Source organism: Triturus cristatus, chromosome 10 (genome assembly GCF_964204655.1).
Source record: "Triturus cristatus chromosome 10, aTriCri1.1, whole genome shotgun sequence".
Taxonomy (NCBI): domain Eukaryota; kingdom Metazoa; phylum Chordata; class Amphibia; order Caudata; family Salamandridae; genus Triturus; species Triturus cristatus.
In genome coordinates this window covers 134,786,954-134,809,924 of record NC_140593.1, presented here as the reverse complement: position 1 = coordinate 134,809,924, position 22,971 = coordinate 134,786,954, and the positions used below count along the sequence as shown (strand labels likewise).

The window sequence follows — 22,971 nt, the reverse complement described above, 5'->3', positions numbered from 1 at the left end:
CCATCACCCTTTGTAAATTCCATCCAATTCTCCAACCATACACAAGTATGATATCCTCTTTCCATCATCATAAATGAAGCAGGTGTTTTTGGTGGCGGAATAGGAATCCCCTCTCTAGTTAACACAGGTTTATTTTTCTTAAAGAAATTCTTAATTTTCTTTATTAATGACATTTTTTTCTTTTCTCCATACATTCTAGATGACCGATATATGAAAGAATATTCCGCAAACCCTTGAACTCTATCTGTGCGACTCACACTAGCAGTCAAATCAGAATCCAACATAAAATTTCTTCTTAACCAATGCTAACAAAGCTTCTATCTAATAGCCAATTAAAGCTCAGGTTTGCGCTGTTTGTTTATCCAATACTAGCGCGGCTTCTGTCTAATAACCAATCAGGCTCACGCTTATGGTCTGACCAATGCCAGTGCGGCCTTTTGTGACATCAGTATTGCTCCTTACTAATGACACCCCCCTTTACAATCTGCTTCTGTCTCACACCCGCTGTTTCAACCAATCCCAGTGGCTCTCTGTGACGTCAGCACAACTTCGGCGACTGACCCTCCCTTCACAAGGTAATACGAAAACGTATTTCTTTATTTTTCTTAAAATGAAATCCGTTAGTAACAACATAAAAACATTAGCTACTCTGTCTGTTCCACTAAATAAAAGATAGATTTTGGACTTATTCTGGAGTCTCAGAATTGCTCCTTCTCCTACTGCGAGTAAAACCCCTGTTTACTCATCATTCAAGCTCAGGAGAACCTGTTACTCATTCAGTGTTACCCCTACTGGGAAATAAGACCAAAGTTTCATCAGCGAACCCTCTGCTATCACTCAGACTCTGCATTCATATAAAACAGTCCCTAGTTTAATACTGCCAGCCCTACGTAGCTTCTCAGTATTATTCCAACAGACGAGTAACCTCACTGCAGTGTGGCTTCTGTCACCACCGGTAATTCATTTCCCCGGGATTTTCCAGACAACATAAAACAAGACGCGAACTCTTTTGTTAAACATAAATCAAAAATCAATATTTATCACCAAACTAGTCAATAATAACCATAACTCTGCTACCAGAAAACTGATGCAGTGGTGTACCACCAACAACAAATACTCCACTACCATATACTCACCTGGGCCCATAAAACACACTCAGTTGATTAAACCGATCGAGTCAAAGTTTATAATTTCCACAATGTTTTAGTATTAGTTATTTCATACTCCTAACTAACCTTTCAATGATAAAAAAAGTTATTTCCTCTGGTCAATGGACCATTAGTTGAACTAGTTGATGGTGATAATGAACATTAACTCTAACTTATTCATTTAAAGTAAATAACCACAGACTCGGGAAGTTTTAAAACCTTTATCTAAATTAAATGCATGTGAACCGCTTAAAAAATACAGTACAGTCACCATCATTCATCGGAGAGAAAATTCAATTGATTAGTCATCAAACACATACTTCGGACTCATGCAATGATCAATGCTCAGAAAGAAGAGGACAGAGAGAAAAGAACATCTGCAAATAACGTAAAGTTTATAGTTACCAAGAATGGTGTGAAGACCAACCCCCTGGCCAAAGGGCTGGTAAGGGTTGCCCGGGATAGGTCAGGCGACAAAGACTTCAGGACAGGATTTGGGACAGGATTGTTGACCTCTCTAAAATACAGATGGTTGCGCCGCACCCCTCTCTGACACTCGCTTCCTCCTCGAGATTCTTCAGCGATCTTCTTATCTAACCTAATTAAATTAGGATAGAAGGTTCTGCATTCGGCTTCTTCATCAGCATCTCACAGCATCTCTCCCAGCCTCAGCATCTCCCCGCTCCAAGCTCACAGCATCTGGACTCCCTGAACTCTCAATAGCCTCTGTTCTGACTAACTAACTACAACTATCTTAATTATACCTTTCGTTCTTCATGTACCACCCACTAAAGTTTCAATTTGCTAAAAATACAAAATCTAATTGGTCAGGCAAGGGGGGAAGATCATCACACCATGCTTACATGTCATTTAAATCAGTTCGACCATTGTTCACAAACCCATCCCCTTAATTTTTATTCAAAGCTTTATTTCACACACGCATTCATGTTTTATTTGCAACATTTGTGTTAACAGTCTGAATACAAGTCCACATCATTGAACTTTTCACCATCCGTTCCCAGGGTAGAATACTTTGCAACCTTGGCTCCCATTCAACATCTAAGTCATCATTCCGGGTTAACTTTCAATGGACATGCGCAGTCTTCCTTTTACTCAGCCTACTTCAGTTATACAAGGGAAGCCCAAATGCGCACTAGTGATAAAGTCAAAAAGAAAAATATTAATTTCACAAATAAATAGTTTCACTGTATACCACCCATCTCTACTCTATTCCCGTTTTCTTATTAATACTTTCCCCGCATTAGCATTTGTAAAATATCTAGTTTTTGTTTCAGCTAAGCAGTTGCCTTGCACGCAAGTCTTCAAGATGCCATTTTAGTACCTTCTGCTCATGCGCAAGAATTTCCCACCAAGCGATAGCTCGTTATACTACGTAGATGCAGTTGATGCATGCGTAGTAAAGTTTTCCCGTTTAAAGTGGTTTTAGTCCTTCATTCATGTTACTCTCGTTAGTAAACACATAAGCAAGTTTCACTAACCCGCGTATTCATGTGGTGCGCATTCGTTTTACACGAACAATTTTAGTAACTTGTGAGTTAAAGGAGCGGATTGCTTCCGAGCAAGTCTCTTTTCTACGAGTCCTTGCTCCATCAATTTAATAGGGCCACCCAAAGGAGGATATACGAGGTAGGTAATAAAGCGATGAAGCTACTGGCATGGCAGGAAAAAAAAAAGAGAGGGTACTGGAGTTTAAAAATAAGAAGGGTGCAGAGCAGAGGCTGCCCACGCAAATGGGAAAAGATATGGGGGCCTGGGTGAACCATAGGAACGGAAACTTAACAACACAACAGGGGGCTCTAGACACTTCAGGGAACATATTGATTGGTTGTACCCTACGTCATGTTGGTTGGGAAAGCGGGCCACTTGGAGGTTTAAACTATGGATACTGCTATGGAATTGTGTATGCCAAACCACTATGTATGTATACTGCAATGTTTTCACTGAAGCATGTGTGTGGTTAATAAAAAGAATTAAAAAAAAAATAAGAAGGGTGAACCCTGTGTGACAGGCGAAAGTATAGTTGAAGCCTTCGCGACTTTCTATGAACAGACATATCAATCTACCACAACCCACACAATGGAGGACTGTGTTGAGCTACTAAGGGAGGTACGACTCCCCATGATTGCGCAAAACGATAGGGAAGAACTAGATAAGCACATTACAAGAGAGGAAATCTCTGAGGCCATTGGTGCGCTCCAATCAGGGAAAGCAGCTGGGCTCAATGGTATACCTATAGAACTATATAAAGGAGTGGCAGCCTTGGTCGCTCCACATATGCTAAGTATGTTTGAAGAGTCACTGCAACAGGGCAGCCTACCGGAAGACCAAAGTTTGGCTATGGAAGTGGTCTTCCCAAAGCAGGGCAAATACCCGGAGTGCTGTTCCTCCTACAGGCCAATATCCGTGCTGAACGCCGAGGCAAAGATCTTGGCGAAGATAATAGCCATAAACAATATGGACGGACCCACTATGTGTGTGAAGTCTGATCACTGTGTGTAGTCTGAACTTGGACCCATTAGGTGTTCTTAAAAGAACCCTCACACACCAACCTGGTTGGTGTCATGCTTCATCATTGGGGTCCCAACCGGGCGGCCGAATGCCTCCCGGTTGTGCTACGACGCCTGATTACAGCGGTGCTGGTGCGTAAGTTTGATGAGAAGTGACTTTTTTCAATTAAATATATCCTCTGAGAATCCTTGCTTCTAATTTTAATGTTGGCGGCTCAGGATATGTCTAAAAACAAATATGTGTGGTGCAACTACTCGGGGTTATTACCGTTAAGTTGATTATGTGTAGCGGTCTACATGTTTCAGCCCACTGGAAGGAGTTAGAGGGCTTTCTTCAGGACCAGGCGAGTGAAAGGTGAGTGGCAAAGGTGAGGGGTGTCACATGAAAAACCTGTGCAATACCTCGACTCGCGCTAAGGTGTGTGGTATAAATATCGGCGTACTCACTGACACTTTAAAAATACAAAAATTCAATGATTATGGGTATTAGGCAGGTATCGGGGCTCGAGGGTGGGGAGCTCGTCCAATAGAGCCGCTGGTGGCATCAATCAATCAATCAATTTATATAGCGTGCTGATCACCCGCAAGGGTCTCAAGACGCTGGGGGGGTGGGGGGTCCGTTACTGCTCGAAAAGCCAGGTCTTGAGTTGCTTCCTGAAGGAGAGATGGTCCTGGGTCAGCCGTAGGTGGATGGGGAGGGAGTTCCATGTCTTGGCTGCCAGGTAGGAGAAGGATCTTCCTCCGGCAGTGGCTCTGCGAATGCGTGGAACGGTGGCGAGGGCGAGGCTGGTCGATCGCAGCTGGCGGGTGGGCGTGTAGAAAGTGAGGCGGTTGTTGAGGTACTTGGGGTCCAGGTCGTGGAGAGCCTTGTGTGCGTGGGTGAGGAGTCTGAACGTGATCCTCTTGCTGACGGGGAGCCAGTGCAGGTCTCTCAGGTGGGCGGAGATGTGGTTGTGGCCGGGGATGTCCAGGACGAGTCGTGCGGAGGCGTTCTGTATGCGCTGGAGTCTTTTCTGTAGTTTGTCTGTGGTTCCCGTGTAGAGGGTGTTCCTGTAGTCCAGTCGGCTGGTGACGAGTGCCTGGGTGACCGTTTTCCTGGTTCGGTGGGGATCCATCAAAAGATCTTTCGGAGCATGCGTAGGGTGTTGAAGCAGGATGACGAGATGGCGTTGACTTGTTTGGTCATCGAGAGAGAGGAGTCCAGGATGAAGCCCAGGTTTCGTGCGTGGTCCGTTGGCTTGGGGTGGTGCCCAGGGCAGGGGGCCACCAGGAGTCGTCCCAGGCGGAGGGGGATGATCCCAGGATGAGGACTTCCGTCTTGTCTGAGTTCAGTTTCAGGCGGCTGTTCTTCATCCACTCGGCGACGTCTTTCATTCCTTCGTGTAGGTTGGCTCTGGCGTTGGCGGAGTCATTGGTGAGGGAGAGGATCAGCTGGGTGTCGTCGGCATAGGAAATGATGTTAAGGTTGTGTTGGCGTGCGATGGCCGCGAGGGGGCTCATGCAGACGTTGAAGAGGGTGGGGCTGAGCGAGGATCCTTGGGGTACGCCGCAGGTGACTTCGGTGGCCGCGGAACGGAACGAGGGGAGGCGGACTCTCTGGGTTCTTCCGGTGAGGAACGAGATGATCCACTCCAGTGCCTTCTCTTGGACTCCGGTGTTGCTGAGGCGCTGTATTAGTGTGCGGTGGCAAACTGTGTCGAACGCTGCAGAGGGGTCCAGGAGGATGACGGCAGCTGTTTCCCCATTGTCGAGCAGGGATCTGATGTCGTCGGTGGCTGCGATGAGGGCAGTCTCGGTGCTGTGGTTGGCTCGGAAACCGGACTGTGAGGGGTCGAGGGATCCGTTCGTCTCGAGAAAGGCGGCGAGCTGTTTGTTGACGGTCTTCTCGATGGCAGGAAAAGGGAGGAGCGAGATGGGGCGGAAGTTCTTGAGGTCGGTGGGGTCCGCTGTCGGTTTCTTCAGGAGGGCGCTGAGCTTGGCATGCTTCCAGCTCTCCGGGAAGGTGGCGGTGGTGAAGGAGATGTTGATGATGTCCCGGAGTAGGGGTGCGATGATGGAGTCGGCCTTGTTGAAGACGTGGTGGGGGCAGGGGTTGGCAGGGGATCCGGAGTGGATGGTGTTCATCGTGCGGGTGGTGTCTTCGGTGCTGACCGGGGTCCAGTTGCAGAGGGTGGTGGTGGGGGGTGTTGGTGGGGGGCATGGGTTAGAGGTGACCCGATAATAAGACGCATAACGATAGGAGAGGAGTGGGAGGAGAGAATTTCGCTGTATGAGGACGACATACTCATAGATGCTGTCAGACCTTGCTCGACAGTACATCGAATACTACACATATTTCAGCTATTTGGTGGCTATTCAGGCTACCAAATAAACTGGAGTAAGTCCCTAATATTTGTATTGGCAGGAGGAATGCCAACCTTATCAACCGCAGGGATTGCACTTCCGATCAAGGACAAATTTAAATACTTAGGAATAAAATTTTGACTCCCCAACTGCAGATTGTGAATAGATGTGGCACACTGTAGAAAACTACAACTCTCATTGATGGGCCGGGCGGCTATCTTCAAGATGATGTCTTTGCCGCGCCTACTATATCTTTTATTAAATACTCCCTACAGAATACCAGTGAGGTTCTTCCAAAAAATTGATGCTGAGCTACGACAACTGCTATGGGATGGGGGACCCCTCGAATAGCACTAAGCAAGTTACAGAGAGGCCGATACGACAGTGGGATAGCAGTCCAAGATATACGTAAATACTACTGGGCGGCACAGTTAGTCACGGTAAATGACTGGGTCTTTGCAGGCAGAGAGGTGCCAGAGTATCGAGTAGACCACTGGGCAATAGGACAGAGAGGGTACCTGAAGGCTTTAAACAGTAGAGGACCTATGGGAAGACTGCCGACCCACATGCAAACAACAGTCAGACTATGGGGAGAGGCCACTAAGTTTCTGGGGTGGGAGGGCAGACTGACGGAGCGGACTCCCTTGTGGGATAGTGACCACTGAAGGAAGTGTGAGAGTTAAAAGGTTTCCGGGCGTGGGGAATTCTAGGCATAGAATCTCTGGGGGACGTATGGAAGGGCCAAGAAAGAATAGATTTCCAGAGACTGCAGGATGAATATCAAATGCCGGACACTGAAAGTTTTAGATATATTCAGCTGAAACATGCACTAACATTACATATACAAAAGGGAAAAAGTATACCTGAATACTCACCGTTGGAGGATAGACTCATAGCGCATCCAATAGAGGAAAATAATGTACAACACCCCAGACCCACTAAAAGACCTTAAGGGTCAATGGGAGGGAGATTTAGGACTCTTAGAGGAGGGCGACTGGTCGGAAGTCATACAGAGCCCAACAGAGGTAGCCATTAGAGCCCGTTTCAGATTAATACAACTTAAAATAGTACACAGATCGTACACAACCAGACTTAGATTTCTTCGAATCAGCAAATGTGACACAACAAAGTGCCTGAGAGGCTGTGATGAGGAGGGCACTCCACATGATTTGGAGCTGTCGTGTGCTGCGGAGATTCTGGAAGGGAACGACAAAAGTGATTGCAGAGGTGGTGGAACAGTTAGTCCCGATCAAGGGCAAATGGCACATATTAACTGTAACAGTTGGCCTGGAATGGTCATGATACAATAAAATATGGCTGATGCTAGCTGATATGGTTGCAAAGAGGAACATAGCCAGACTATGGGGGAAACCGCAGATACCTACAGTAAGGGAGTGGGAGCAGGATCTGGATTGGTGCTGTGCCGCAGAGAAGGTAATTTATCAAGGACGGGAGTGTCCTGGCCAATGGAATAAAGTGTGGGGGAACTGAGTGAAATAAAGAGAGCTGTCAATATGAGGGGGAACGAAGATTATGGGGGTTAAGGGAGGAACAGGGTTTGAAGGCTACAGAAGGTGCTTGGAATAATAATCGGGTATACCTGAGAAATGTGTAATCATCAGAGGGATTAGATACGGTACAAGGGGGGGGGGGAGTGATGGGATGGGGAACCATACTGACGTATATTGTAATGTTGTGCTATGCATTGTTCAATTCACAAAATAAAACGATAAAAAAAAAAAAATGTTTTATTATCATTTTATTTTTGTCCTTTGCCCCTGCTGGCGAACAGCAGGGGGGCGACACTTCTCTGCAATAACGGAGGAGCCGCCCCTGTTTCTGACCCAGAAACAGTTGCTTCCATTTGTCCGGCAGAATTCCACTCTGAGACTCCCAAAGCAGACTCTCTACAGGCACACAGTGGACGTGGGATTGGCATTTCCAAATATAGAACACTGTGTTCAAGCTGCCCAGCTTCAATTAGCTTTAGGTTGGCACTGACTCCCTTACACCAAACCCTGGGTGCTCTTTGAGGAGGGATACTCCCCAATCCCTTAAACCGCCTCCTGTGGATGAGACCTCAAGATCGGTTTCCGGCCCGCATCTGCCCCCCATGCTACAGCATCCTTCTAAGTCATTGGGACAAAATCCAACGTCATCAGGCCAATATGACATACCCTTTTCCGCATCATGCAGAACCCGGAGTTTATGACGGGTATGCAGAATACCACTTTCTATGATTGTAGAAGGGTGGTGCCCCGACTACAAGGTGACATATCATGATAGGGCTTCACTAGACAGGCATGCATGTAGACAACTCTTCCAACTATCCAAGGTAGATGAGTTCTGCCTTATCCAACTCCTTCATAGTGCGAACAGAGATACAGTCAAAGAGAAGAGAAGCAGGAATAAAACACTTCTTGAGCAGCTCTTCCCCCTGGGTTATCTGAAGAAGTGGACTATCCGCCTGTAGTCTGCCCTTAGTAGCCTATAACAGCCACATACCCACACCTATCAGTCACGCTTGGAGCATGACTTTGGAATAATATCAGATGATACTTGCCAGCAACTATGGGCATGGAAGGCAGGGATATCGGTTTGCCTTCAGCACAAAGTCCACACCTATAGAGTACTTACTAGGTGGTACTTCACTACAGTATGCATACATGCTATGAATGGAGCTTCAGACCTTTGCCGGATGGGCTGTTGGGAGTGGGGCACCTACATTCATATGTGGTGGCAGTGTGTGCAGGTGAAATGGTTCTGCAGTGAGCTGCTCTAGCAGATTTGCCTAATTTGCTCAGTGATTCTGCCACTGCAGTGGTCTTCAAACATTTTTGTCTTGCGCCCCCCCAGTGCAAAAAAACTAATCATCGCCCGCCCTCAAACATTTTCACAATTATTCTATTAAACTGGCAATGTTAAAATATGTCTAGACTTATTTAAACATTGCAGGTAAGTTCTGTTACAGTTTTGAAGATGCAATTAAATACATGATTGCCAAACATACTATTCTGGTCAGGCAGCCCTGATTATTAGAAATGGGGGTGGGGGTTCTGAAGAATATTTGTAGTCCCTTCTCTTGTGACACCTTCTCCCAGACAGGGTATAAATGACAAAAGATGTTAGTAATGGCCCATTGGAGAGCAGCTTACTGCTGCTCAATGCCCCCCTCACCCCTGCTGAAAACAAAGCACTATTATCAGCATAATGCTTCTTGTGGCTAGAGCCTGACCCCCCTGGAATCACTTGAGGCCCCCCTAGTAGGGCCCGCCACATAGTTTGAAGACCCCTGCTCTAGTGCTACTATTGGGTGGGGCAGGGTTAAACTTGGTCCATCCCTACACTGTCCCTAGAGGCCGGCTACTTACCTTCTTTCCTCTGGCAGCAAACCTCATGATCGCACGTTTGGAGAAAAAAACCTCCCTCTGGGCCTAACACTGTGGTGGACTAACAGTTATGCCATGGGACGCCTCAACTGTGTTACTTAATGATAAGACGTTTAAGTGCAAAAGGATTTGGCTACCATTTAAAACGTATGCAAAAAGAGAGAGCCAGGCCACTTTGACTCTAGTGACCGCTTTGCCCAATATTTTGCAACGTGTACCCTTGGGAGGTCTTTCGTCTTCAGATGATTCATCTTATGAAGGGGGCGGCGAACATTGTTGACTGCTGCTTGATATTGTGCATGAAAGGGCCTGGCCAACTAGTCCTAGACCTTTTCTAGAGACATCTCCGATGGTTCTTTTTCCCAGCATAAAAGTGTAAAGGGGAGAAACGTTGCAAATAGATGGTTAATAAACCAATAATTCTCTTTGATACATAATAACCCACTGGCAACTGCAAAAAAATAGTTTGTGTATTACAAACCCAAACCTACCTGGATATAGAGACATCTCAGCACAAGGGTATAGCAATACAAAGGATTTAGCATGAAGCCAAATCTACGCATCCAATTTATACAATGCAGTATATGCAAAACTATTATTTCAAGAACTAAGATACGGAAAATCAGAAAACATGAGTCCAAATTTCCCTGCATCAATGGTTGGTGAGCGAAAAGCATTAAATCTATCCCTACACTATCACTAAAATGACATCCCTACATTACTGGGTAAGCAATTCAAGTCAAGAGGAAAATAAGGTGCCAGTCATGGAGTCTTCCTAAGAAATCTCTCCACTGTCAAGATGGGTCAGGTAGCACAAAGCCACCATCTAAAAGAAAGAGCTTGTTCTAGGATGCTCTCTCTCTGAAAGCAAGAAAGAAGTGGGGCACTTTCCCTAGTTCCAACAATCAGTTATCCACAGACAGAATTTCCATAGTGAACCTCACACACGCCATCCACTCTGGGTACAGTCCTGAGCGTATGTCCATGGTGTCCATGGTGTTGTCCATTTGCAACCATCGCAACATTTCTTCCTTGGCATTCTCCCATGCGAAACCCAATGTCTTTCCTTTATCGACCCAAGTCACACGATTGTAACTTCTTCTCTCCTTGCCCAGCTGCTAAAACAGACATTATTCTGCCTAAAGGAACGCTTCTTCACCTGCAATACAAGACGTGAGAAAGAAGAGATTCCACAGTGCAAATGAAATTCAAACTACTAATTCCAAAGCTGCAGTTATCAAGGGCTTGCATTTCAGGCCTATGATTTCAGCTAACATAAGAATGCATCATATAAGCAGTACGAATTCACATAATCATTACTACATTTCCAACTAATGCATTCACCTATGTATGAAATGTCATCATTAATAAACACATTTAGTACTTAATTATTGTCGTCTTTCCCAACACAAGTTCTTCATGTTAATGCTTTCTGCTAATCACATCCATTTCCTACATTAATTCTCCATGCTACTTATCGATAACCTAAAATACATCACCTATATATGTTAATACATTTCACAACTCTAACACCTTACGTTAATATAGTTGAAAAAGATTACATGCAGTTGAGCTCTACACATGAATATGATGCACCCCTACAAATGACATGATGCACCATAATGCACACGATCTATGTTGTTAATTTTTAAAGTATGTCTTTATTTGCATTTGTAGACCATTAATAACAATACAAAACATAAGATGGTTACTGCGAAGTTCTCCAATATTTATTTCCAAGGAGCTAATACAATACCCAGTTCCAGGGAAGGAATCATGCCGGCAGAAGTGTGGTTCGGGAAAGGAAGGAAACGATACATAGATCAATATAATAAAACAGACTCAATAATATCCATCAATCATAGGATGTTCCATGTTGTTTCATATGAATCTGGGCATTGTGCATTTCTTTTGAGTTATCCTGCAATGTACTCATTGCTGGTGTGCCACGCTCCTCATAACTCACTGTCGTGATTACCCTGGATCCCTTTTTTTCCTCCCCCTTTACTTCTTTGTACAAACTTAGAAACTCAAAAATAAAGTGTTTTTGTTGTGATCTATGAAGATAGACACCTGGAGCCAGGAGGTATTATTAAGTCTTCTTTATTCAGTCTCCAGTACAGGTCACATCTGTCTTGTCTCCAGCCAGCCTAGTGTGGTACCAGCCCCACCAGGAGCAGCCTGCCTAGCTGCTCAGCCCATCACTAACTACCAACACTCATCCACTCAGACACCCAGGCATTCCACGCATCACAGGCACACCAACATTCCATGATCAACTCACACTCTGGCTGAGCAGCTAGAGGCAGCAGGGCTGGAGTACATTTTATACAATTAAGTAGGGTATGACATTATCCCTTTTTCTTCAAAGAAAACGAAAAATGAAAGTAATATAACATTAAGCAAGAACTATAAACAAGAAAAATTAATGATGGTACAAGTCTCACGGATGCAGCAATAAAGATAAAACATCGCAGGAGAAAGAACCATTGAAGCAAGAAAGGATAGATAAGATGCATACATTTGCACAGCAATATCCCCCATCCCCCCTAAAAAGAGAATATAAAACATTTTGGAGCATAAGCAAAAGCGTAACATTACAAGAAATACAGTTCGTAGCATTTTGTATCATACGCTGTGACGTAATGTTCAATAACGCAAAGGGTAAAAGACCCCGTAACACCAATGCCCAAAAGCATAACATAGAGTAGCGCTAAAGGTAGCATACCCTGCAACTACAATCCCAAGAGAAAGGGAAACAAAAGGTAAATGGGTCGTCACCCATAAAAACGCCCGTGAAGGGTTGTGCAATAGTACTGCGCGCAACTGTTAATGGACTATACCATATCCCAACCCAATGTAAGAGTTAACCTAGGTGCAGGGTAAATATGGGAACTAACCCATGGTCCAACCCCCTTGTAGAGGTTACATACCCCCATGTAGGAGTAACAAAACATAAATGCCAAAAGAGCTCCTAACTCCCTTGTGGAGGTTACGTACCCCCATGTAGGAGTAACAAACATAACTGAGCAAAGGGCTGTTACCCACAACCTTCCCTCGTGTATGGGAACAATGTGATGACCACCCACAGGAAATAATAGAAGACCCATCCTCAAACTGTAAACCTGTGGCATCACGACATCAAATGTGCTGCTGAGGAAACACTTATTAACTTAAACACTAACTATTGTGAACTATATTTGTTTTGAATACCACACTCTAGGCAAAACATCTAAACATGCCCCTTGAAAACAAACAAAAGAACTTCCCTTGCGTAAGGGTACAAAGGTTACAACACACTTACACCCAAGTTGCGTAAACGATTACAAAGATAATAAATACCAACCCTTTGTCATAAGTTATAAACCAAACTGTAGATGAAAATTAAAGGAGGACGTTCTGGTGTGAAAACGAAACTCACACATTTGGTAAGAGGGGCTCAAAACACAGTCCAGTGACAACTCAACATAGTCCAGTGTCAAGCATCAAAACAAAGTGCACTGCCAGAATTTGAAAATAAAGAAAGATCCTCTTCTTCGTTAGAGAACACATCTGTGCACCAAGCAAACCAAAAAGATCCTGGGAGCGCGAACACCATCTCGACATGCTGGACATAGCAAGAAGCATGCTGAAAGTACATTACCCCCAACATACTTGGAACGGAGGATCTCCAGGAGAACCTCCAAAACGACAATACTTCAAAATGTTCAGGAATCGCAAGCACAGCATTGACTTCGGACTTAATGTCATTCAACTTTATTGAGACATGCTCTGAGCAACGTAGTTGGCACAAGGAAGCTGTGTGGACGGCAACTCCACAGCAAACTGGAACTACCAAAGGGGAAAGGCAACAGCGGCCGCCAACCACAGGATGGCGGCACGCTGTCGACGTCACTGCAGAGTGGCTCACGATGCGTCAGTGCACCCAAAACGTCCAAAGGCAACTAGGAACTACACAGAAGATTCCACAATCGTCATGGAAGGACGTCAGCGAAGAAACAGCGCGAACCCCAAGTTGAAGGTATGCGTGCTCGTGCGTAGCATTTTTAAAATGCGCTGTTACAGTTGAACTGCCATTGCTGCTACAAACCTTAGAAAACCCATAGAAAAACCACATAACTTGTATGATCAAGTATTGCAAAAATATGTGCATGAACCGGCTCCTGGCACGATTTACCTTTCAAACGAAGCACAGGAGTTCTGCGTGCCTCAGAGTAGGCAAGTCATTTATCGTGACAAAATAACTCATAAATCAGCATTTGACTCACCACACCAGATCAAGACGGTGATGTCTTTATCCAAATGTAATCCAGGAAAAATACAGAATATGAATTTTTGATGATGGTAATAACGATAATGACACAATGTCTCCAGCACACCGAAATTGACAAGCCACTCGCTTGCACTGTTCATTGTGTTTTTTTTTTTGTAGACCGATGTGCATAAACGCTCATCGCTGCGAATGTAAAATACATCCAGTCACTAAAAAGATGAACACTGCAGCCCTTGTGCTAGCCAATTCCTGAGCAAGACCCAGTGTGGGGATCTTTGCTCCATGTAGACAGGAACCAACATGTAGAAGCCAAAAGGTGCCCAAAGACATTAACCTGGTAACTCTCCTCTAGAACAGTAGACATCCAGAGGTTGACAAACTTGAAGCAGGACCATTTTTTCTTTAAACAAACTGCTGCTGCAATCTCCTTCTGTGCAGCAACTGCACGCTGTTTGTTTTAGCATCCTTTAGACTAAAAACAAATCCCAAATTGTCTTTTTCTTCCTTTTGTGGCTGGAACACCAAAAGCGGTTGTAGTTGAACTACTCCTCCAACTCACTATAATCCTTTTGTGGCTGGAACACCAAATGCAGTTGTAGTTGAACTACTCCTCCAACTCACTGTAATCCTTTAGATATGGTGTGGCTGGAACACCAGATGTGGCTGTAGTTTAACTACTCCTCCAACTCACTGTAGTCCTTTAGGTGGCTGTAGTATTCCCAGGCTGTAGTGTCCTTTGGTGATGACACTGCTCTGTGGGGCTGTCCGTTGGTGAGGACACTGGTGGGGCTGGCGCTGGCTTGCCTGGAAATACTTTCTTTGTTGATGTAATTGCTTCTTTGATCTCTTGTTTTCTCTTTAAGTTTCTTTGTAGTCCCTTTGTTTCTGTGCCGTACCAAGAGTCTCTAGGGTCCAAGTCCGCTCGTCGCCAAAATTATGTTGTGATCTATGAAGATAGACACCTGGAGCCAGGAGGTATTATTAAGTCTTCTTTACAGTCTCCAGTACAGGTCACATCTGTCTTGACTCCAGCCAGCCTAGTGTGGTACCAGCCCCACCAGGAGCAGCCTGCCTAGCTGCTCAGTCCATCTCTAACTACCAACACTCATCCACTCAGACACCCAGGCATTCCACGCATCACAGGCACACCAACATTCCATGATCAACTCACACTCTGGCTGAGCAGCTAGAGGCAGCAGGGCTGGAGTACATGTTATACAATTAAGTAGGGTATAACAGTTTTCAAAAAAGATATCAGACTTACAAGACAAAATGTAAGAAGAGGCAGGTATGAGATTTAAAAAAAAAATAATAATCAAGAAAATATTTTTACCCTACTGCCTTCTATTGATGCTGAGGCAATTTCAGGAGGGAGGCAGCCAAAAGAAAGCAAATTTTGGCTTATAAAAGCGGGTGTCTCCCTCCTCGGGTCTATTCGCATTTGGTTCTAGTCAAAAGTTCTCTCTGGGCTGGCGTGTGTGTTAAACTGTACGAGAATGTTGGCCTTCCTCTGTGTTTATGCCGGCGTGGATACATGTAGCGCTGTAGTCCTTTCTTGATGTTTACACTCCACCTATCGTAGAGTAGTGACAGCACTGAAGCCGGAAGAGAGGCGGAAGTGTAACAGACACAAACCCAGAGCAGGCAGGAGGAGAGGTGATTTCCATTCTCTCCCACTTACCATGGACCCCACTGCTTTGGAGGTGGATGCCGTAAAGTTTGCTAAGCTGGCCGTAGTAAACGACCAGAAGGGGCGCTACCAGGAGGCTGTCTTCTTCTACAAGGTACTCTTCTGCAGTCTGGGTTGAAACATGCTGGGGCAGGGACGCAGGCGGGGGCAGGTCTGCAGGTAGTAGCTGAAATGGGACAGGGACAGATCAAGCAATGGGAGGTAAGGAGGAGTGAGGCCGTATAATACACGTGTAATGGGAAGAGAGTCGGGATGCAGTCGTGTGATGGTGGACCAGAAATGGAATTAGAATTTTAGGTGATGGCAAAGCAAAAGCAAATATTATTAGGGAAGTAAATTAAGTAAACCGAGAAATGCAAACAGGCGATACCTCACAGGCGTGGGTTACTTTACTGGTTTTTACACCAGTTGTTGAAATATGACTGAAAAATCGATTAATGTTTCCATGTAAGGAACATGAATATAAGAACCTTTTTCAAAGTCAGTTTTTAATTGCTGCAGGGTCTGAGACTTGGAGAGAACCTTCTCATGTAAAACCAGGAACGGGCATATGATGAAAGGTCTACTCAACAGTGTACGGAAAAAAGGAACAGAATGTAAATATTAAGTATTAGCTAGGCCAGTAGGTCATGTTTTGGCACTCTGGTCCTCCGGTTATTTGTTATATTTATTACTAAAATCATATTCCTCAAAAATTAAAAGAATATATGCTTCCTGTTCCTGCCGATACTGTTGGCTTTGAATTACTGTTATTTGAAGTCTTGGTTTGAATATAAAAAGTTGATTACAAAAAAAAAGAAAAAAAAAAGGCATTGGCAAAGTAGTTCGTTGGTCCCCCACAACACTGAAGTGCACTTCATTTTAGGCTTGTGTGCATGTGTGATTGGGCAAAATGCCATACTTATCATACATTGCAAGAGAGCCAATGGCTGAAGTACTATCTCATTGGCCTATGCTGTTTACTGTGCAGGAACAAGCAAAATGTGAAAAAATATTAACGAACCAATGGATGAAGAGCGCCGATTCTAGCCTCATCTATGTGCGTATATACACATGTATTTTTTTATTTATGAATATTTTTGATTATGTGAGGTGGACAAGAAAGCTAAAGTAGAGTTTTGTTTTTTTTTACACGAGCTAAAAACAGAAGTTGTGTAACTGATTAGTATAGGCAGCGTGCAGTGATATCACACATACAAAGAGATGTCTCAGGAATTGACTTGATAACTTGGGCATTTTTCTATACAAGAGACTATCATAAGTATGATGCATATTTTGCTAAACACACGAATATTTGCTTAATGTTAAACAGTAATTAAATTAACATAGTGGATGTGCAATTATAGCTGCACTAAGGAGTGCAGAGTTGATTTAAGGAGCTGTGTGCTCTAGGCTGTTTTCATTAATGTCTCACACTCATTAAATTTAGATTGAAGGGGACCTATGAATTCAAAGGCTATTAGTTTAAAAAGCAATTAAAAAAGGACACTTGTCCATGTGGTTTGTGAGCCTTATATTTTTTAGTGCAAAAGTGCTATGGAAAGATGGCAAACATATAATCACACATAGAAAAAAAGAACGTTTTTGATTCTATTTTAGTTTTTGTAAATCAAGCATGGTTTCCAGTTATGAAGGAGTAACTGACTAAAGAGATTTGTTTTCTTATGAACCAGATTGTAAATGGTAATTTAAAAGCTACCTTTTATTTGAAAATATCAAATGTGCAGGTATCTTTTCACTCGAAAACAGAATTAGTTTGTTGGGCTGGTGTTTTTCTTAAAGACACAATGGAGATTTCTCCCATCATTAAGCGATAGAAAAACTCAACGGGTCAATTGAGGAGTCTTCCCTCTACAGTTAAGCTCACCGAATCTCAAGACTTTCTAAAGATGCTGCTGCTGTGAGGGTTAAAGCCCCCACATTGCATGAGTGTTTGAGTTTGCAACTGTATTCGACGACTGTATGTGCGAAAAGCCTTGTTGATACATCACATGGCCTCAGCACTTGGATTTCAATAAAGGGTCACTGTCCTTTAATTTCTAGGGTTTAGGGGAAACTGTCCACTCTCTTTAAATAGCCCAGGGATGGTGTCCAATCTTGTCAACGTTTGATTAGTGCCCTTGCACAGAATAAGGCAAAGCTACACAAATGGGAAGAGAAGCAGACAAACACTGTGATGGAGACATGCAATATGGGCATTCTCAACACCAGAGACTGGGTAGTAGATCCTGCTGGCTGACGCTTCTAGCTTCAAGTGTTCACTAGGTATGAGTCATCTGGCAGCACAATACGAACTAAGGCCAATCTGAATTATTCTATTGACTTCATACAATGCTTTGTTAGGAATGCAGAAGGAATGCAGTATTGTTTTCATTGGTCGAATGCATCATGCCTTTTAGATTGGCAGTTTAGATGCAACTCTCATTAGACACTCTTGTGGGCCATTCGATGCTTATTTCAGTCTGGCCTTGGGTATTTCACAGTCTTTTGAAAGTACTGTGGCTTTATAAATGGCTTTTCTTATTGGAAAAAAACAACTACTAAACTAAATAACGTTAGTTTGTCTCTAGCCACTTTTATTTTGGTTGTGATTGGTGCATTTTCTCTTTAGAGGTGTAATGTACTATATTCTCCATGTATAGTTGGATTTTCAGTGTAAACAAAGTTGCGTTTTTTGTTATAATGCCTCACACACGCATTAACAAAAATTGGAATAATAGGGCTGGGTCTACCAGGAGTTACTGTAGGCACTTCTAGGGGTAAGCGTTTGTATGAGTAAATTCAGTTTTTTATATTTACACATTGGTCTGTTTTCGTCATAGCAACCGAAGAGTTATTATTTGAAGGAAAAATTCTTAAAAAAGGGCTCAACTCCTCACCCACATTTGGCCTGCTTCATCATCGGGGTTGCTTCTTCGCCAACACCCTAGTGGTGTTAAACGGGATCACGAAGACTATGACTGATATTACTGGGATTATTATGCCCAAAAGCAAATTCCTGACCACTCCCACATCATTTATCCTTGTACCTAGAAATCCATTCCTTGACGTTAATATCAAGAATGTCCCCTCTCACCCTGTTAAGTTCCTTCATGGAATATCCAAATGTTCCATCTAACCTCCGACCATATGTGACCTCTATGTTGGGCTGCTCGGTCAATAGCTGTGTGATTTGGCTGTAGCCTATTGCCATACGAACAATCACTTCAACCGTAGCCTGTCTTCAATTCATATTCAATTTATAGTCAAATCAACAGTCTTCTCCAGATTGATTTTAAGATACATCAGTCTCACTTCGTAGTCCAATCAACAGTCCTCTCCAAACTGCATTTTTGAAATATAATTCTCTCCAAACTGCCCAAGATCGTCCCATCTCTCCCTCAGATGTACTATGCTCCTTTATTGCCTACATACATTTCCCCATTTCCATATTTAAGTTTAGCAGTGTTACAAACTCTGGAGGAATAAAGCATATCATCAGATTTGTCTGTAAATGAAAGTGTTTGTTTTGGAAATTGTCCTGCAAAATGAATCATGTGCCCCCATTTATATTTAAAAAAAAAAAAAAAAAATCTTCTGTGAGCAAAACCACTCTGGACCCATTAGTTCGCTTGCCTCACTTGCTTTGTGAAACTGGGATCCATTGTTTTTCAGTCTAACAGTTAACCAGACATCACTAGTCGTAAGAGCCCTAGGACAGCAGACAGTCAAAAACCAGGGAATGGACAACAAATATTGAATGCATTGGGATACTTGGACAGTCGATCATCCGCCAGTTGCATAGGTGGTTGTTAAACCTGTAAATCCGGATAGCTTGTCTCCACATGCGCGACAGTGTTCATTAGGTCATCCTTATTTATAGCTTTTCCTAATATTTGTGTTCTGAAGGTATTTTCTATTCTCTCTTTTTAAAGATGTTCTGCAAAGTATCCTCATCAATATCTATAGTAGGTCTGGCCAGCGGTTTTTCCAAACAAAACCATTAACGGGAGAAAGCTTCAGTTCTTTGCAGTCTGGGAAATACCTTGTTCTCTCTCATAACTAATAAAATAGATATAAACATTTCTCCACGTTATTTTAAGAAAAGATGTTCTATTCATTTTAACCTTCCTCTGACCCTTGTATGCAGTTTGCACACACAATTTTCCAGGAAGAGATTAGGCCACCTGCATAGCTCGGGGTGATGCAGATTATATTTATTTATGGCTTCCCTCAATGCGTGCCACTCCCAGTTTCTTTGTGTTGAAGAAAGCAGCTCTCATGTCACTACTTTGAGGTATCTCAAAAGTGATCCAAGAGAGATTGTATTTGATCGGTCATCGCTCGATTGTAGGGCAGTGGCAACAGTTGACATGAATGTGTGCATGTAAAGATATCAATATATAGGCAATGCAGAGTAATGAGTCAGAAATATTTGAGAAACCCTATTTTGAGGTGTCCTTTCCTGCTGACTCTCAGAAATAGAGAAGGAAACTGTGGCAACTGAGAAAGAGATGCTGCAATCTCTCTTTCTTGTTAATTCATGACCTTATTAACCATGCATAATGTGTAGTCCAACAACAACAATGCCAATTAAGTTGGTCACTAGTACATGTATCACTCCTTTTGTCCTCTTGAATCCTTGCTCAATATGTCCTTTAAAGTAATTACCCTGTGATTTTGTGGAATGACAGTCATTCTTTGTTAATTATCCTTTGACCTGTTCTAAGAACAGTCGCCACACTTGACTTGTCTCCTCAACATCTTACTTCAGTACTTTTTTGTGTTCTCTTGCAAAAGTCAGGCTGCTTTGGTTTGGTGTGATATCAGAGTTAAAGTTTGGATGTGTTTTGTGGTACTACACCAGAATAGCGTGGAGAAAATTATAAGGATCAAAATATCGACACAGTCACTATATATAGGTTTGTGGATGTTTACTTAACTCCACAGCTATGTGCATTGACAATAAATATCATCAAGGTACGAAGCACCTGCGTTAAGAATGATCCGGCTATTCTTTCCTGTTTCCTTTTACCTTCTTGATCATTTGGCGAATATATTTTGGTATCATGATGTGTATGTAGTCAATATTTCAACATGCAGCCATATTTTGTTGGAAAACAAACTCTTTCTGGCCTCCAATAATTCTTCTTTTAACATTGACGTCATTCTGTTATTTGACCGATCTCTAGACTCCACCTCTATGAACATAATGCTCCTCCTACTGAAGCCACGCCGTATTTCCTGTACATAGGAGCAATTTATGTTTCACTGCTTAACACTCCGGATCGACTGAGTGTTTCTATGAACATTTATTACTGTGTGCAATCATGCATTGCAACCGTCATTAAAACCGCTTCAATCACTTTCATTAGGGAACCCTTTCAGGTGCAAGTCTGCAGATACCCTACATGTTCAACAGCCCTTGCTTCCAGATGTCCCAAGTACTGAATTCTACATATACGTTTTGGGCCCGCAGGGCCTCTAGAAAATAATCTGTATTTCAGTGGTGCGCCCAAGAGTTGGGTGGATCGGGAACAGTGTTAACCTCTAATCACGAGGCAGTGTGTCGTAGAGACACTGCAACGCAAAATTAAGTCAAATAAACAAATGACTCAAAAAATGAGTTCTAGAATGGAATTTAGAAAAAAACAAGGTTTATTACAAGATCTTGAGAGTGCAATACAGAAAAGTAAAATACAGAAGCAACAATAGTCTCATTTAAATGCATAAAGTTACTGCTGTGAAGGCCTTATAGATAAAACAATGCAACATAAAAGGCAAAATCACAAATAGACTAAATTTCAAATGTGCGGCAAAATCGGTAAGACATCTGGTAGCATCCCTAGTAGGATAGGAAAGGTCTCTGACTCGCCCCTAAATTCAAGGATTTATGTAGCCATTATCTCCATAAGCAGCTATTAGAACTGCAGCCCTAGTGTGTTGTTAACCAAGAATTACATTTTCAACAAGTCAAATTACAGCTTTTTAAATCCTTATATAACTCTATCGCCTTGGCACTAACCCGCTACATGAATATTGATTCAGCCTCTGACCTAATGTCATCTGGAGATGTCACACAACAAGCTAGTTACAAAACAACAGTAAATGATTGTGAATGAATTTAAGACCTTGTGCAAGTTAAGGAAGGTCTTTGGAAAGAGTTGCAGTAGGCCTCCTACCAGGCTTTTTTTCAAGAATAAATAAGAAGCGGTCACAACCATTTTGGACAAGATGGCGTGGAGGGTTAACAGGCCTAGTTGGAATAAGCCAGGAAAACTCACTTTAACATGTCGTAGCAAATTATTTTCAGCTGGATTAGCTCCATGTCTGTAAACACATGTGAATTCAAGTGTAGATTAATTGCTCTGCACACTTAATAATGGCCATTTTAATAAAATGCACAAAAGATTCATCAATGTCATACTATGAATGGATACCAATAATCGTTGTACTGCTGTCTTTCAAGATCAACCTCCTGAAGTATACTTTTGCTACCTCGACCTAATGACACAACCTACCAATTCAATTAAAATCTTTATTCGGTCAAATGTGTGATCATAAAAGCACATTATTTAAAACACATACAGAATGAAATGAAATCACAACATAGCAATATCATTAAAGTTCAGTTTGTGGCCAATACCTCTATATCCCAACAATCGCCACCCCACTTTATAAAGCATAGATTTTCCTTAGATTCAGCGCCTGGGTAATAAAATTAAAAACTGCAAAACAAACTGTTGGCGAATCCAGGCGTTCTAAAACAAGCAGACCCTCTTGGTGTGTATTAAAAGTTGTTCAATTTAAAATAGGATGGAGAAACCACAATCTAAGGGCATAGTACAGAATAGCACAGACTATTTCCCTTGTGAATGTAAGAGACTATTCACTGTACTTTTTTCCACTAGACAAGCTCTTCAGTATAGCCCCACCTTTCAGGCTTATCTTTGTACAAATAAATGCTACTTTCACTCAAATAAATGGCAGCCATCAAGTGAAGTGACTGCCGCCAGTTGTGCTTTATTAGCCAAGAGGAGTTCACTGTCCTGATTCTCAAAATACTTTATATTTGGACATCGGTGCCACTGACTTTGTGAATGCTATGCACAAAAGTGCTTTGTGGTTCGAAATAGAAGATCCCAAATCACACATTTGTGACACTTAGTGAACTTCAAGGGGGAAAGGGTAAGCATGGGGGCTTTACCCCTTTAGTAGTTTGCAAAGGTATACTCAAATGTGATTTGACCATTTTTGTAGTTCGAAATTCTAGAATGGTTTACACTTGTAGAGTGCAGGTCCTAATCACACTTCAATTTCATAATATGCACATTTGTGGCGTCTTGTAGGCCTCCATTCAGCATAAAGGGGTTGGTGTCACAGTGCCAGCATAATGCAGGCCCCAGTCCCAGCATAAAGGGGTTGGTGTCACAGTGCCAGCATAATGCAGGCCCCAGTCCCAGCATTTTCAGCAGGTACTATGCTAATTCCAACCTCATTAATATTAATGAGAGGGCAATTTGCACCTGCCCCTTTGCATTGGGGGAGGTTTGAGCAGCACCCAAACTTCAGAAGGAAAGGCAGGTTGCAGGGCAAATGAAAATGGTCTGTACCCAGCCTC

General features: G+C 43.0%; 1 protein-coding gene across 4 annotated transcripts in view; it reads left to right on the top strand.

The window, feature by feature from the left end:
• CAPN7 (calpain 7) overlaps window positions 1-22,971 on the top strand; it is a 371,178-nt gene that overhangs the window by 66,509 nt on the left and 281,698 nt on the right. The window contains exon 1 of one of the 4 annotated variants that reach the window (XM_085630642.1): window positions 15,263-15,465. The exons of 1 other annotated variant lie outside the window; for it this stretch is intronic. Coding sequence is in view for 2 of the 3 variants with exons in the window: in XM_085630639.1 (XP_085486765.1) it covers window positions 15,364-15,465 (102 nt within the window). In the remaining variant the exon portion in view is untranslated. Of the gene's footprint in view, window positions 1-15,262; window positions 15,466-15,499; window positions 15,573-22,971 lie in introns of those variants that run through there. 2 more of the 4 variants (XM_085630639.1, XM_085630641.1) reach the window with 2 other exon arrangements.